We start from the raw sequence: 15,306 nt of genomic DNA on the forward strand, positions 1-15,306 counted from the left end.
CTTGTTTTATTTCTTTTGGTCTTTTTGGCTTGACTACTCATTAACTGAAATCTTTGTAGTCACAAAGTTAGCAAGAGATACTGTTGACTGGGGTGCTCCTTCAGAGAGAGCACCATCTGTGGGTTCTGCACCTGTTTGGGTTGGCCAACCCCATTCTTGGGTTGTTCTTGGTAAGTTCCCAGCAACGGCTTCACTGGGCAAGGACTAACTAACATTGGCTTGGTTTTGTTCCCACTAGCATCATCTGACTGCTACATATATGATTCTGCTACTGGCTACTATTATGACCCTTTGGCAGGCACTTATTATGACCCCAACACTCAGGTGAGTTTTTGGTTGGTTTACTTGGTCACTGATTCTTTGGAGAAAAGTATCTGTAATTTGTTACTGTGAAGATTTTATTCCCTGGATTTTCTGGTTGCTCATTAAATGAAAAGTGACAATATTGAAATTTATAGAAGTTTCACTATTTCTCCATTCCTGGCAGCTGCTCTGTTATATTGTCTGTACCTCATGTCTAGTCGAGTGTCTTTTAGAGTCCACCTGTTATATCATGTTGTGTTTATTGAGTTGTGTTCATTCAGGATTTAAAGATGGTGACCTTTCTGTTAACTGTTGCCTATATGGAAAAGCAATGCTTTGTGGCATTATAGGTAAGAACAGTGCTGCTCTTGGAAAAATGGACAGTGAGTGGTCTGGATGTTTCCTGGCCCCTGGAGAGAGTTTCTAGATTGTTTGATGTGGTCTCTTCTTAGGCTTGTGAGGAAGAGAGCCATTCTTTCCCCTAGAAGGAAACTTGCTCCTTAGACCTAGAATTAACTGAGAAAGTGAGACATTCTGCAGACTTAACAGTTTGTAACCGTATCGCAGCAAGAAGTCTATGTGCCCCAGGACCCTGGGTCACCTGAAGAAGAGGAGATCAAGGAAAAGAAATCCACCATTCAAGGAAAGTCAAGTAGCAAGAAGGAAGCATCTAAAAGAGATGGCAAGGAGAAAAAAGACCGAGGAGTGACAAGGGTAAGAGGGCTTTTGAATCTGCTCTTTACCAGATAATTACAGATTCAAATAAAGGAGTCCTAGAGGAAATCTGGGGTTGAAGAGACAAGTGACCAAAAAAATGCCAGTAATCCGCTTGTCTTTTTATAGGCAGTGGGTAACTCTTTCACAATCATAAAAATCATGGCTGGTAGAACAAAGTGGCTGAGTTCAAATCCTAACACCTGGGCTCCGCACAGTTTCACTCTCCTGTTCCCCCTCTTCAGTGCTTGATGTTTCTGTAGGTGTAATTGTGGTAAGGCTATCAGTTTGTGTTCTCTGCTCAGTTTATATTTGATCGTAAGTAGCTTTTCCCTGGTTCTATAATACTCTTTATTATTTTAATGCCTGTATGGTAAAAAAACTCACAGTAAAACTGTACCATCATTTTCTTCATCGTTCCTGCATAATTTGTCTCTTCTTTTTAGTCTTATTCTGTTGTAATATGCATCATTTAGTTAGTATTTTATTTCTCCTTCTAAATTACTTCCTTAGGATAAATTTTCAAAATGGAAGATGTTGAACATTTTTGTGTCTCCTAACATAGAGCCAGATTAGTTTCAAAAGAATTCTATTGATTTGCCCTGGCACCAGTTAAGCATTAGTGAAAATGATGAATTTGCTTGTGGTTTAATTCATAACTTACCTTTTTTTTTCCCCTTCTAATACTGCTGGTTGTTTATCTAGAGATACAGGCAGAGAGAGAAAGTATGTGTGTGTTTCTGAGAACCTAGACTTCTGCTTTGCCACTTATTCTTTCTAACAGTATTCCCAATCATTTGTAAAATGAGGATATTAATGCCTATCCTGGAGGGTTGTAGTAAAGGCTAAGGATGACAGTGCATAAAAATGCCTCATCTGGTTCCTGACATATAGTGACCACTCCATATACACTGAATGTTATGTTTTTAAAGGCTTTTTTATTTTGAAAGCATTATAGCAACATTACAGATACTTCACAAATTAGGAGGTTTGGAAAATCTGACTAATTTCAACAGGGTTAACTCTTAACCAGCTTTTATGAGTATCATAAGAATTATCATGGGTTTGATCAGTTTCAGGAAAATGCCAGTGAGGGGACAGCCCCCCCAGAGGACGTCTTTAAGAAGCCCCTGCCTCCCACTGTGAAGAAAGAAGAGAGTCCTCCACCAGTAAGACTAAGCCAAGGCTCTGGGCTGAGAGGCTGGGGCTGGTTCCATATGAGAAAGGAAGTTTAGAGGCTGATGCCTCACTTTGGTGTTGGTCCTTTTGTTCTCTCTGTCTCACAAACAAGGACTTTTCTTGAATATGAGCATGAGATAAATGTTCCTATCTGCTAATAGGGATATAACTGGAGAATCAGAGGCAGTTATCTGTACCCTGTGCCATTCCCACCAGACCAAGGGAGGACCTGGCCCTTTTTAAGTTATAATCTTGGTCTTGTTAATTCTTCTTTTCTAAATGACCCAGGAAACCCATTTCCCTGGCTCCATTTTTTCCTGCCTTTTTGGTGCTGCATAAGAATCGCAGATGGGGAATGCATGCATGGTCATTTTGACAGTTTGCCTGCCTGGCCAAAGTAAACAGTTCTAAACTTGGTACCCATTTTTTTAGATGCATTAAAGTGATGGTCTCCTCCAATTGCAGATGATTCTGGTTAAATGTAAATATATAACAATAGTGGCCATGCTTTATTTTTATTTTGATTGATCATAGGCCACTGACCATGCATCATTATTTCATAGTTCCTATAAACTACTGGTAAATATTCTTTGCCTGCACCGTATTACTAGTACAGTTCATTGTAGCATCAGTCCTATCCATGCCTTTGCCTTTGCCTTTGCCTTTGAGTCACTCAGGAGCTGTCTACCTGAGAGCTTATCCTTCATTTACTTTTTTAATCCTCCTCCTAAATCCCTTTTGCTATAGCCTTACTATAGCCTTAATAAAGTTTATCTTTCCTTTTCTGCATGGGTTACAGTGACTTGGGGGTTGTTGCTATCTCTTCCTCTTTGTAACTCGTAACTTCCATGTTTATGTCAGTTCCCCTTTCCCTTCTTTCTCTTCACTGTTTGTTGCTAGAGTCACCTCTAACAGAACCTTTCTGGTTTTATCTCAGTGATCAAGGAGAAAAGTCAAGCTTAAACCATGTTGCCTTCCATCTGGGAAGGAGCAGTGCGGTCAGTGGGCCTATTTTGAGCCCACTGTTCATTATTCAGACAGAATATTCAGAAGAAATGAGATATACCCATATTGGAATATTCAGAAAACAGGCCCCACAATATAGATTGAAGTTAGTCTTAATCTCTGGCCTTCTCTTTCCAGCCTAAGGTGATAAACCCACTCATTGGCCTCCTGGGTGAATATGGAGGAGACAGTGACTATGAGGAGGAAGAGGAGGAGGAACAGACGCCTCCTCCACAGCCCCGCACAGCACAGCCCCCACAAAGGGAGGAACTGACCAAGAAGGAGAACGAAGAAGACAAACTCACTGACTGGAATAAACTGGCTTGTCTGCTCTGCAGAAGGCAGTTTCCCAACAAAGAAGTTCTGATCAAACACCAGCAGCTCTCAGACCTGCACAAGGTATGGGGAAGGGACTCTGACCTTTCAGACTTTGGACTCTTACTATCAATGAGCATCACAGCCCAATTTCAAAATGAATTGTTCCTCCACCTTTTGTTACGAGTTGCTCTGCATTAAGGCTGTGCTCACCTTCCAAAACCTCACTTTGTAGACCCAAGGCAAGCAGCATGGCTGGGACTGGGACACCAAACACGGAGGCTGCACTGAAGACAGGAGGAGAGGGGGTCGTGGAGTAGGAAACTAACTGGCTGAGTTTCTCATCTTAGCTCTTCCATTAAGCTAACAATTGGACCTCAGATAAGCCCCTTCTCTTCTGTGATACTTGGTGCCTTCACCTGGTTCTGTCTAGCTCTGATATTGTGCAATTTTCCCCAAAGGTGGGTCACATTCTGCCACCTCTTCATGTGGTAAAACACCTATAAATCATGGCACGACATCTGTTGTTGGGGTGCTAAACTGACATACACTGGCCCTCCCCTGCAGTCTTCCCATTTAGATGTACTGACCAAGGAGCCAAATTCTGGACAAAGAAAGCCCATAGGCAGATCCGTGTTTTCAGTATAGGGTGATTTATTTCACACTCCTTCTCTAGCAGATTTGCTAGAGCCAGTGAGGAGATTGGATTTCAACTTTCCCTTAGTATAAAACCCAAAGTCTTATGTAGCTAAAAGCTGAGAAACTTTGCTTTTGGTAATAGGCACACCTCTTCTCCCAGCTGCCTCAGTGGAGGCTCTGCAGAGTTTCTATGGGGGTGAGAGGCTCCTGACACTCCCTGCAACAGATTACTTCCCAAGTCCCTTTGCCCTTCTAGAATTCTGAGTCATGAGACTGACACATTTAAATTCCAGCTCTCTGGGGGTTCTTGGCTGGCTCAGTTGGGTAGAGCATGTGACTTTTGATCTTGGGGTCGTGAGTCCAAGCCATATTGGGCATAATTTTTTAAAAAATAAAAGGATAAATAATTTTTTTTTAAATAAAAATAAATTTAAGCTGTCTAATGAAAATGATATTAAATGTCTAATGTTAGGAAAGAGGAGCCAGAAGTCTGGTGAACTGACCCTGGGACCATGGAAAGTGGACTGTAGTACTTTTTCCTTTCCTTGCAGTGATCCAGTGCAAAGAATCCCCTGTCCATACAAGAGATGCTCTGGACACCTCAAGTTTCTTATATGTGCCTGAGGATATTGTGTAGTAGAGTCATGCTTAAGACCTGGGGGACCCTCAAGGAATACAGGACTCTCAGAGCAGTCTGTTTGTTCTTTTAGGAGCTTGGGTTCTCCTTTTCATATTTCTCTGAGGGTTTGAAAAAGTGAATAGTGCCTGAGAATGGTGGTGGGGGGCAGGTGGTATTAGGCAGAGCATTTGTTGGCATTTCATTTTCTTTACTGGTGTGCTCAGATTCCCCTCTGTCATAATTTTTACCATATAACCCAGATTTGTGTTTTCTATGTTTTGGAGAGTAGTAGAATAAGGTCTCTTGTGCCACACCACATAACTAATCTGTGTGACAAGCCAGCAGTTGAACTTGGGGTCTCATTGGTGAGCCTAAAGCCAGTCTAGCTAAGAATTGTTGCTTGCAGGGTAGACTGATCATTCAGGAGAGTTGGTCAGTGAAAGGAGCCACAGTCCTAAAGCAGCTATTGGGAAAGGCCTAGAAACACTTTCTAGGGCCACTTTTTCTAGACCTGTACTCCTAGAACTTTTTCTCTTCTCAGCAAAACCTGGAAATCCATCGGAAGATAAAACAGTCTGAGCAGGAACTAGCCTATCTAGAAAGGAGGGAACAGGAGGTAAGCTTTGGTGACCTGTTACTCCCTTGACCCCAACCCTTTATACTTTCTGGTGTGGAATTTGTAGGCTGTGCTGAAGACACAGAATGAAGAGGCCCTAAAAGATGGTATATACATTTATCAGAACTCCTCAAACTGGGAGTGGCTCAGTCGCTTGAATGTCAGCTCTTCGTTTTGGCTCAGGTCATGATGTCGTGATCTGTGGGCTTGAGCCCCGCATCAGGCTCTGTGCTAACAGCTCTGAGCCTGGAGCCTGTTTCAGATTCTGTCTCCCTCTCTCTCTGCCCCTCCCCCACTCACGCTCTGTCTCTCTCTCTCAGTCTCTCTCTCTCCCCCCCCCAAAAATAAATACTAAAAAAAAAAAAAAAAACTCCTCAAACTACATTAAAATGGGTGCAGTTCATTGTTTATAAATTATATCTTAATCTATTTTTTAAAAGTGGTGTTAGTTTAGGGTCTCCAGATAGGTCAAATAAATAGCATTTCTTTCCTGCACAGCTTTTAAAATCAATGAAGAAGTGTTGGATAGGGCTGCTGAAATGACATCTTTTACTATTAGAGGCTAGGTTGGAGGAAGTAGTTTAGTTTAGAGCTAAATGGACTTGCTGCCTAGATCACATAATTAGGCAGACTCACCTACACAGCCGCAGGCTTCACTGACTGAGCCAGGTCTTATGTGACCATTAGGAATCCTCCTTTGGAGTTCTACTGGAGAGTACCTCCTCCTCAGAAGAGGAAAACACAGCTGTGAGTCAAGCACAGTAGCTCATTTCTTCTCAAATTTACCAGTTGGAGAAGCCACTGCTTCTCAAGAAGAGTATTTGAAGTAGCAAGAGATTCCAGGAGTTACCAGTTGAACTCCCTTCACATTAGAAGGAATATCAGGAGGGGCGCCTGGGTGGCTCAGTCAGTTAAGCGGCCGACTTCGGCTCAGGTCATGATCTCACGTTCCGTGGGTTCGAGCCCCACGTCGGGCTCTGTGCTGACAGCTCAGAGCCTGGATCCTGTTTCAGATTCTGTGTCTCCCTCTCTCTGTCCCTCCTCCGTTCATGCTCTGTCTCTCTCTGTCTCAAAAATAAATAAACATTAAAAAAAAAATTTTTTAAAAAAGAAGGAATATCAGGAGTAAAGTGAAGCTTCCCCACTACCCAACCCCCTTAGATGGAAATCTCAGATCTTTTATTCTGCTTACCAACAGGGAAGATTTAAAGAAAGAGGAAATGATCGCAGGGAAAAGCTCCAATCTTTTGACTCTCCAGAAAGGAAGCGAATTAAATACTCCAGGGAAACTGACAGGTAAGCCGGGAACTTTTCACTCAGCCTAGGCCACAAGGCCTAATGGTGAAACCATCTTTCTCCAGCTGTGCTGCTCTTTTTCTTTTAGGGGTAACTGAGGTTAGTGGGAGCAGGTTCTGTCTGAACTCCTTGAGCATAAGGTTCACTCCAGCCTCTGACCACCTGGCTTTACTCGGGAAATATGTATGTTTGCATGGAAGATGCCTGGCTGCTTAGCTGCTTGAAGCCAGGGCTGGAGTGGCCATGGCTGGTAACTCTTTCTCTCCTCATCAGTAATGCTATGCCTCCTATGGACCTGATAAGAATGTCACTGTCTCGGGCTTTTTCTCTAGGGAACCTCCATTCTCACACATAGGCACTGAATGGATAGTCGGCTGCTGATAAATGTACATGATCTCTAGATTCATGTGCTTGTTTCTAGTCAGATAGTCCTGAGTCGTGAGCCCAGAGTTATGTAGAATTTGTTGATAACCCATTGTGTACAGGTACTGCACTAAGCACCAGGAATACACAGGTGGACAAGACATATATTATCCTTGACCAACTGAACATAGGACAAGGAAGGTTTAGGTGATGCTGTGTCTTGTACAGCAGACATAGAAATCCAGTGGAGAAGGAACGGGCATTTCAGTTGGAGGAAACTGCATACACTGTGGATGAAAGTAGCTTGACGGAGGGGCGCCTGAGTGCCTTAGTTGGTTAAGTGGCCAACTTCAGCTCAGGTCATGATCTCGCAGTTTGTGGGTTCGAGCCATGCATCGGGCTCTGTGCTGACAGCTCAGAGCCTGGAGCCTCTTCGGATTCTTTATCTCCCTCTCTCTCTGCTCCCCACCTCCACTCCTGCTCTGTCTCTCCACCTCTCAAAAGTAAATAAACATTTTAAAAATTAAAAAAAAAAAAAAAAAGAAAGTAGCTTGATGGAACTGGACACTGGGGATATATGGCTGAGTGACAGGAGATGAGGCTGGCTCAGTAGACAGAGGCCAGTTCATGAAGTTCATACTCCTTGAACACCATGCTAAGACTTTGCCTTAGGGCTGTGGGAGGTTATGAAATGATTTTAAGCAGGGCATTGTTCTGGTGAGACTTGAACAGGTATATGTGTTGGTAGGTGAAAGAGCTAATAGCCAGGGTAGGTTATGAACATGGGAATGGGGAAGATCACTGATGGAGAAAGGCCCCAGAGAAGAGTTGATGTGGTCTGGGGCTCTGGCATTCCACTTATTTGCTGACCACCCACAGTAAGAGATTTATTTAATCATGGCCCAATAATCATGTGTGTGTAAGTACCTGAAAAAGAAATCTTCATGGAAAATACTTCCTAGGGGCACCTGGGTGGCTCAGTCAAGTGGCCTACTCTTGATTTTGGCTCAGGTCATGGTCTCATGGTTCATGAATTCGAGCCCCCGCGTCAGGCTCCATGCTGACACTGTGGAGCCTGCTTGGGATTCTCTTTCTCCCTCCCTCCCTGACCGACCCTCCCCCCCCCCCTCAAAATAAATTTTAAATAAACTTTATTTAAAAAATATTTCTTTATGTAATAAAACTCTGATATTTTTATTCTAGTTTTTTCTGTTTGCGTTCTTAGGAAATGCTAAGGAAGGACCACTTAATCAATGTAACCCCCTATTAGGTTATTCTCCACAATTTGAAATATACTGGACTAAGGAAATGGTAAAGGGGTCCATTAGGAGAAGGAAGAGCACCTTAGCTCTGAGTTAGTTGGGCTGGGTGCAGGAGGACACCCTTTTGTATTCTGGCACCAATCATACCACATTCTACAGGTTCTCTTCCTTCTTAGTCTTCTCTCCTGCTTCTCTTGGTTTTCTGGGAAATTCCAGATCTTCTCCAGGACTCTGCCCTCAATACTTTTATTCTTGCTGCTCCACCCTCTTGACCTGGACTGTCTGAGGTACCCAAAACCTCAGCCATCACTAACAGGCTAACAGGTCCTGTGACTCCATCCCAAGGCCATTCAGGTTTCTGGGTGCAAAATTACCCTTTGTATTTACCTCCTGGGCATGTTCTTTTAGAGACCTCTTAGGGTCTTCACATTAAACAATTACTCAGTATTGTATCATATATCATACTCCAGCCCTGCTAAACCTGCTGTGTTCCTTTTTCGGAGTAGTAACGTCACTGCATCCTGGTCTACCTGGTCTGACCCAGTCTTACTCCTTTATCCCCTATGTTGTTACTGGCCACATCCCTAATTAAGCTTTGTCCCCCTTTCTAGCTCACCTCCAAACTAGACTCCTTACTCTCAATCTCTGTTCTTCAATCCTCAGTGTACTCTCTACCCTGCCACCAAAACCATCTTTATGAACAGAAATCTCTAAAACACACTTTTTTTGTGAAGGTATACCTTGCTTAGAGGGAGGCCTAGAGTTCAGGTGTTGTGTTGTTTTGTTTTGTTTTGTTTTTTGTTTTTACCTGAAGGATGCAGTCCAGAGTCATGATTGAGCGTGACGTTCAAGGCTACTTCTCCTCTCCTGGACAAATTGTATTCTTTCACTTCTTACTTGTGGCCTCCTTTCCTCTCATGCTTTTGGTCCATTCAGATGTGCCTTCTTGTTGAAATTCATCGTTTTTGGTGATACACCTTCAGAGTTTGTGTTTTCTCTGCTGTTTCCATAGGAGATATCTCCTGGTGCCACATCCATGGCTGAGCTCTTCAATGTGTTATAAGCATCTGTGGACATATTATCCTCATATCCTTCCCCATGAACAGGGTCAGGTCTTGGTCATCTCTGTACATCCCCAGGACAAACCCTGTTGCATAGACAGTAGGCACAAAAATATTGTTTAAAATACTTAAGAGGAAGCAAATCTGAATCAAGAGGACAGAGGTTTCTATTAAGCTCACAAATGGTCACTTTGAAAGTGTTGGTGTCTTAAGTATTTCTGCTGCTTTTACAGTGATCGTAAACCTGTTGGTAAAGAAGGTATTGACAGTAGCAACAAAGGAGGCTGTGTCCAACAGACCACTGGCTGGAGGAAGGGGGCAGGCCTTGGATATGGCCATCCTGGATTGGCTTCAGCAGAGGAGGTGAAATGGTTTCCATCTTGTTGGGGGTGGTGTGAACCTGGAATATACTTTCTCTCACTTTGGCTTGGAGCTGTCTTTGCCTTTTAGCTAGGCTTTCTCCACTGCTGGTGAAGGACACAAGAGCTGAAGGAGCCCATCAGTCTTGATTACTGGATTCTAACTAGGCATTCTGGGCCCTTTGTAGTTTGGTTGGGAGTGGGAATGGGGCTCATCTTACTCTTACATGGAGTAAGATGGAAAGTATGGGAATCAGGCAGTTTGAGACTGACAGATCGTGTGGTGAAAAGAACCAGGGAACCCATAATAAAAAGTACAGAAGCATCTCTGAGAGGCATTGTCATCAGAGGAGTTAAAATGGCTACAATTTAAGGAGCATGAAGTTAGTTCTGTTCCCATGAAGGGCTTTGCCCCTCATATTTCAGAAAGAGAAGAGAGAAAAGGTGATAGGAGGGAACATTGCCCATTTTGTGTTGGTTTGGTTCCCCTCTGAAACACCAGCTATAGGAGATAGGAGACTGGTTTCCCCTATGTCTGGTATTGAATCCTGTATCCTGAGGCCATAGCTCCACTGCCCTCCTTATTCATCTTGGGTGTTTTTGTTTCTGTTTTTTTTAATTAATTAAACATTCTAAAAAATTCTCCTATATCCTGTTCTTTACTGGTCCAGAAATGCTTGTGATCAAAGGCCAGCCCTGAGGCTAATTAATTCATAGAGCTCACTTCATTGTTTGTCTTTGTGTTACAGACTGAAGGCCGGATGAGGGGGCCCAGTGTAGGGGCTCCAGGAAGAACCAGCAAGAGACAGTCCAACGAGACTTACCGAGACGCTGTGCGAAGAGTCATGTTTGCTCGGTATAAAGAACTAGATTAAAGAATGGAGGAGAGGCAAGTCCCATAGGACACAACCTCCTTCTTGTTTTGTTTGTCCGTCTCCTTTTGTTTTGTTACTGTTCTTGCTGCTAGAACTTTTTTAAATAAACTTTTTTTCAATGTGATTTTTTTGGTTGTTACATTTTTCTCCCATAGATGGGTGGGGGTGGGGCTTATGGTAGGAGAGAGAGTGTGCCTTGGTGCAGCCCATTTGAGGTGACATTTAAATGGCAGCAAGTACTACCATGAGCCCTGGGACACGGCCTGCTGTCAGTGTGAGTGGAGGCATTGCTGTGACCTTTGAACTTTAACTTGTGTGAGTACTGTCAGGTTTTTAAAGTTACTTTGTGTATCTATTTAGTGGAAATAGCACCTCATTAAGTCCTCTTCTGACTTCCCTATTTTTGGGATAGGGGCAGTGTGACAGTTCTTTTTCTGGGGACCTGCTGGGTGCTCAGTGCATCACAGGTACGATGACCACAATGAGTTGGCATAGTAAGAATTATCACTGGGACGCCTGGGTGGCTCAGTCAATTAAACCTCTGTCTCTTGATTTCAGTTCAGGTAACGATCTCATAGTTCTTGAGATCAAGCCCTACATCTGGCTGTATGCTAGGAGATTCTCTCCCTTTCTCTCTACCCCTCCCCTGCTCACTCTCTCTCTGAAAATAAATAAATAAACTTTAAAAAAAAAAAAAAAAAAAAAACTCTTCTACGGGAGGCCTACATGGTGCCGTTGGAGCCACCACCGTGTCTCTAGTGATCCCTGAGAAGTTCCAGCACATTTTGTGAGTACTCAACACCAATATCGATGGGTGGCAGAAAATAGCCTTTGCCATCCCTGCAGTTAAGGGTGTGGGGCTCATGATATTCTCATGTGGTGTTGAGGAAAGCAGACATCGATCTCACCAAGAGGGTTGGAGAGCTCACTGAAGATCAGTGAAATGTGTAATCACCATTATGCAGAATCCACACCAGTATAAGATCCCAGACTGGTTTTTGAACAGACAAAAGGATGTGGAGGCTGGAAAATAACAGCCAGGAAAAAGAATTGTCACTACCCTCCAACCGCTATCCCAGATTTTCTTTCCCTCCATGGCTAAAACTCTCCAAAGAGGTATCTTTGGACACCTCTTTTTTTTTTTTTTTTTTTTTTTTTTTAACGTTTATTATTAAGAGACAGAGCATGAGCATGGGAGGGGCAGAGAGAGGGGGAGACAGAATCCAAAGCAGCCTCGAGGCTCTGAGCCGTCAGCACAGAGCCCGATGCAGGATTCAAACTCATAAACCATGAGATCATGACCTGAGCCAAAATAGGACGCTCACCTGACTGAGCCACCCAGGTGCCCCTAAGAATGTTTTAATAGCCTACTCTGCTTGTCACTGGGGCTTATAGCAAGGTCAGTGTTGGTCTTTGTGCCCGTGGGAATCAGTGTACTGAGGAAGATTGACACTGAGCGATTACTGACATGATGAGAGAATGAGTACAGCAAGCTATTGATAGCATCTTCCCTGAAGAAAGTGTTTAAGCTCAGACCTCAGACTTCTCCTGGTTTTGTTTTCTAGCTTTATTTTGCCACTTTAAGGGAAATACTGCTATTGGAAATAAGGTGTAAAGTATTCCATATATTTTTAAGGCAGTACTTTGGGTATTGTTCAAAAGTAGTAATGGGTGTGAAAGGTGTGTCTGTCACCCTACAATGTCTCTGGGCAGTTCCCTGAGCCTTTGATCAGGATGCCAGCTACATAAGGGCAAGATCTTGGGTAATTTTCTTTACTACTCTATTCCTAGGGTCTAACAACAGTAGGCACCCAATAGATGAGAGAATAATGCCTCATGAATAATACTAGTTGAATCCAGTTTTGATTGCATATCTCTGTCAGTTTATCAAAGCCCATCTCTTGACAAAAGAAATCAGTTTCTTGGTCTAGGCAAGAGTTCTCACATAAGTCTACTTATTCTGGAGTAGCCTGAGATCAAAATATGTTAACTAGTTTTTTTCTTTTGCCAAGTTGTGGAGAATTAAGGAAAAAAAGATAAGATCATTATTTCATTAAGGTAACTTTGTTTTTCATATTTACTTAATTTATTTTGAGAGAGGGAGGGAGTGTGCATGTGTTTGAACAGAGGAGGAGCAGAGAGAGAGAATCCCAAGCAGGCCCCATGTTGTCAGCGCAGAGCCTGACACAGGGCTCAATCCCACAAACTGTAAGATCATGACCTGAGCAGAAACCAGGAGTCAGACGCTCAGCTGACTGAGCCACCCAAGTACCCTGAGAACTGTTGTTTTGTTTTGTTTTGTTTTTTACTTCAGAACATTAGGAAAAGCAGTCTTAAAGGACTTTGCTCTATATTGAACATATGTGGCTTTATTTAAAACAAGAAACGGGTGCCTGGCTGGCTCATTTGGAGCATGCAACTTGATCTCAGGTTGTGGGTTTGAGCCCCATGTTGGGTATGGAGATTATTTAAGAATAAAATCTTAAACAATAACTATTGTCTTTGTTTCTTTATTAGCTGGGATCTTGTTAAACTTTTCCAGACCCACATCAGCTGCCAGACAGGCCGTTGGGGGCACTGCTCTGGAGCTCAAATGGGCAGTGTCCACAAAAAAGATCAGCTACCAGAGAATTTGGGAGGGTGGCACTTCCTTCTGGATGGAGGGCATCTTTTTTTTCTAGGCAACTTCTTCAAGTTTAAGGATGATTATGTGCCATTTATGAACAGCCATACAGCTTTTATGGCAGGTAATGAGCCCAATCCAGCAAGCACCTCAGGGATACTCAGAAGTGCTTGTTGAACTGCTTTGGGAACGAGGCAGTCAAGTGCTAGTGGCCATTAAGTCTAGCAGGTTCTGGAATCTTGGCATCTACATCATCCATTTTGGGGTTTACCTTTCTCTATGTTTAACTTTTATATCTTCTTTTTTTTAAGCAGGCTCCACACCCAGCGTGGAGCCTAATGCAGGGCTTGAACCCACAACCCTGAGATAGAGACCTGAGCTGAGATCAAAAATCAGGCACTTAACCTACTGAGCCACCCAAGTGCCCCTATGTTTAACTTTTAAATTTCATTGAACACATATTTGAGTCCCGTGGTCACATACTTTTACTTTTATCTGGTGATGGAAGTTTTACATACATCTACTCTTCCCCTGTGACTTTGACACTATATATAAATACGTACATACGTGTGAAAAGGTGTGTGTGTGTGTGTGTGTGTGTGGATACTGTGATGATCTGCATGTGTCCCCTCCCCTCACCAAATTCATACATTGAAATCCTAACCCCCAAAGGTAATGGTATTAGTAGGTGAGGACTTTGCAAAATGATTAAGTTCATGAAGATGGAGTCATTATATATGGGATTAGTGCTCTTGTAAAAGAGATCCCACAGAGCTTCCTAGTACCTTCTACCATGTGAGGATACAACAAGAAGTCTGCGACCCAGAAAAGGACCTTCATTTGACCATGCTGGCCCCTGCTTTGACTTCCCAGCCTCCAGAACTGTTGAAAAATAATTTTTTGTTGTTTATAAGCTACCCAGTCTGTGGTATTTATAGCAGCCTGAACCAAGACAGACAGACAGATAGATAGATAGATAGATAGATAGATAGATAGATAGATAGATAGATAGATAGATAGATAGATAAAGAGGAGAGAGGAAGAAGAAAGCTATGTTACCCATTGTTCCAAAATCAGAAATTTCTACCTTTCCATCTGTTGTTAGGTTTTTTGATTACCCAGAGTTTCCAGATAACCCATAGTTAAAACATGTTTAAAGAACATGTTTCCGGGGCGCCTGGGTGGCTCAGTCGGTTAAGCGGCTGATTTCAGCTCAGGTCATGATCTCGCGGTCCGTGAGTTCGAGCCCCGCGTCGGGCTCTGTGCTGACAGCTCAGCGCCTAGATGGAGCCTGTTTTCAGATTCTGTGTCTCCCTCTCTCTGACCCTCCCCCGTTCATGCTCTGTCTCTCTCTCTCTCAAAAATAAATAAACGTTAAAAAATAAAAATAAAAAAAGAACATGTTTCCTAGATGCTTTCCCACGAAAAAGATTTTACAGTATATTTGAAGCTTCTGGCTTGGAATCTACTCACCAACATCCTTTTACTTACTCTTTGAAGATCTCTTATCCAAAGAACATGGGTGCAGTTTTCTATAACCGATATCTGCCTTGTCATGGTCTAACTTTTAATACTTTTTTAAAAGTAATCTCCACACCCAATGTGGAACTCAAACCTACAAACCAGAAATTAAGAATCACATTCTCCACTGACTGAGTCAGCCAGGTGCCCCTAATTTTTCATGTGTGTATATGTGACCTGAAAAAAACAGTTCCACTAAAATATCTCTATAAATAATGCCAAAGGGCAAATTATGCTAACTAAATGGCACTGGAACACCACCGTCTTTCTGACCAGTCCCAGGCCAAAATACCTCTTTTAATTACCCAAGAACCCTTGCCTTATTCCACCCCAAATATTACACATTTGGCTTTGGTAGTGGATTTATTTGTTCACTCAACAAATATCTATTGTGTACATACCATGTACCAGGTATCAGTAGAGACACTGGGGATAGGTACAGTAGTGAATGAACTAAACAGACACAAGTCCCTGACCTTCTGGAGCTTTGGTAGCTGAGGGCATGGACTCTGAAATCAAGCTTATTAATTCAAATCCCAGTTCCACTACTATTAAC

At 42.8% G+C, this 15,306-nt stretch overlaps 1 protein-coding gene and 1 long non-coding RNA gene across 11 annotated transcripts in view; one reads left to right on the forward strand and one right to left on the reverse strand.

The window, feature by feature from the left end:
• LOC123383299 overlaps window positions 1-9,606 on the reverse strand; it is a 28,397-nt gene extending 18,791 nt beyond the window's left edge. The window contains exon 1 of the long non-coding RNA XR_006592854.1: window positions 9,120-9,606. This is a non-coding gene — a long non-coding RNA (uncharacterized LOC123383299). The remainder of the gene's footprint in view (window positions 1-9,119) is intronic.
• The window catches only part of RBM6 (RNA binding motif protein 6), a 106,909-nt gene extending 96,179 nt beyond the window's left edge, over window positions 1-10,730 (forward strand). For all 10 annotated transcript variants that reach the window (XM_003982247.5, XM_019821830.3, XM_006928787.4 and 7 more), the window contains 8 exons: window positions 239-324; window positions 871-1,017; window positions 2,091-2,186; window positions 3,340-3,600; window positions 5,316-5,390; window positions 6,589-6,686; window positions 9,606-9,735; window positions 10,481-10,730. In XM_003982247.5, the coding sequence (XP_003982296.1) occupies window positions 239-324; window positions 871-1,017; window positions 2,091-2,186; window positions 3,340-3,600; window positions 5,316-5,390; window positions 6,589-6,686; window positions 9,606-9,735; window positions 10,481-10,606 (1,019 nt within the window). In that variant the 3' untranslated portion in view covers window positions 10,607-10,730. The remainder of the gene's footprint in view (window positions 1-238; window positions 325-870; window positions 1,018-2,090; window positions 2,187-3,339; window positions 3,601-5,315; window positions 5,391-6,588; window positions 6,687-9,605; window positions 9,736-10,480) is intronic.
• Window positions 10,731-15,306: the final 4,576 nt, after the last annotated feature.

Source organism: Felis catus, chromosome A2 (assembly GCF_018350175.1).
Source record: "Felis catus isolate Fca126 chromosome A2, F.catus_Fca126_mat1.0, whole genome shotgun sequence".
NCBI classification, from domain to species: domain Eukaryota; kingdom Metazoa; phylum Chordata; class Mammalia; order Carnivora; family Felidae; genus Felis; species Felis catus.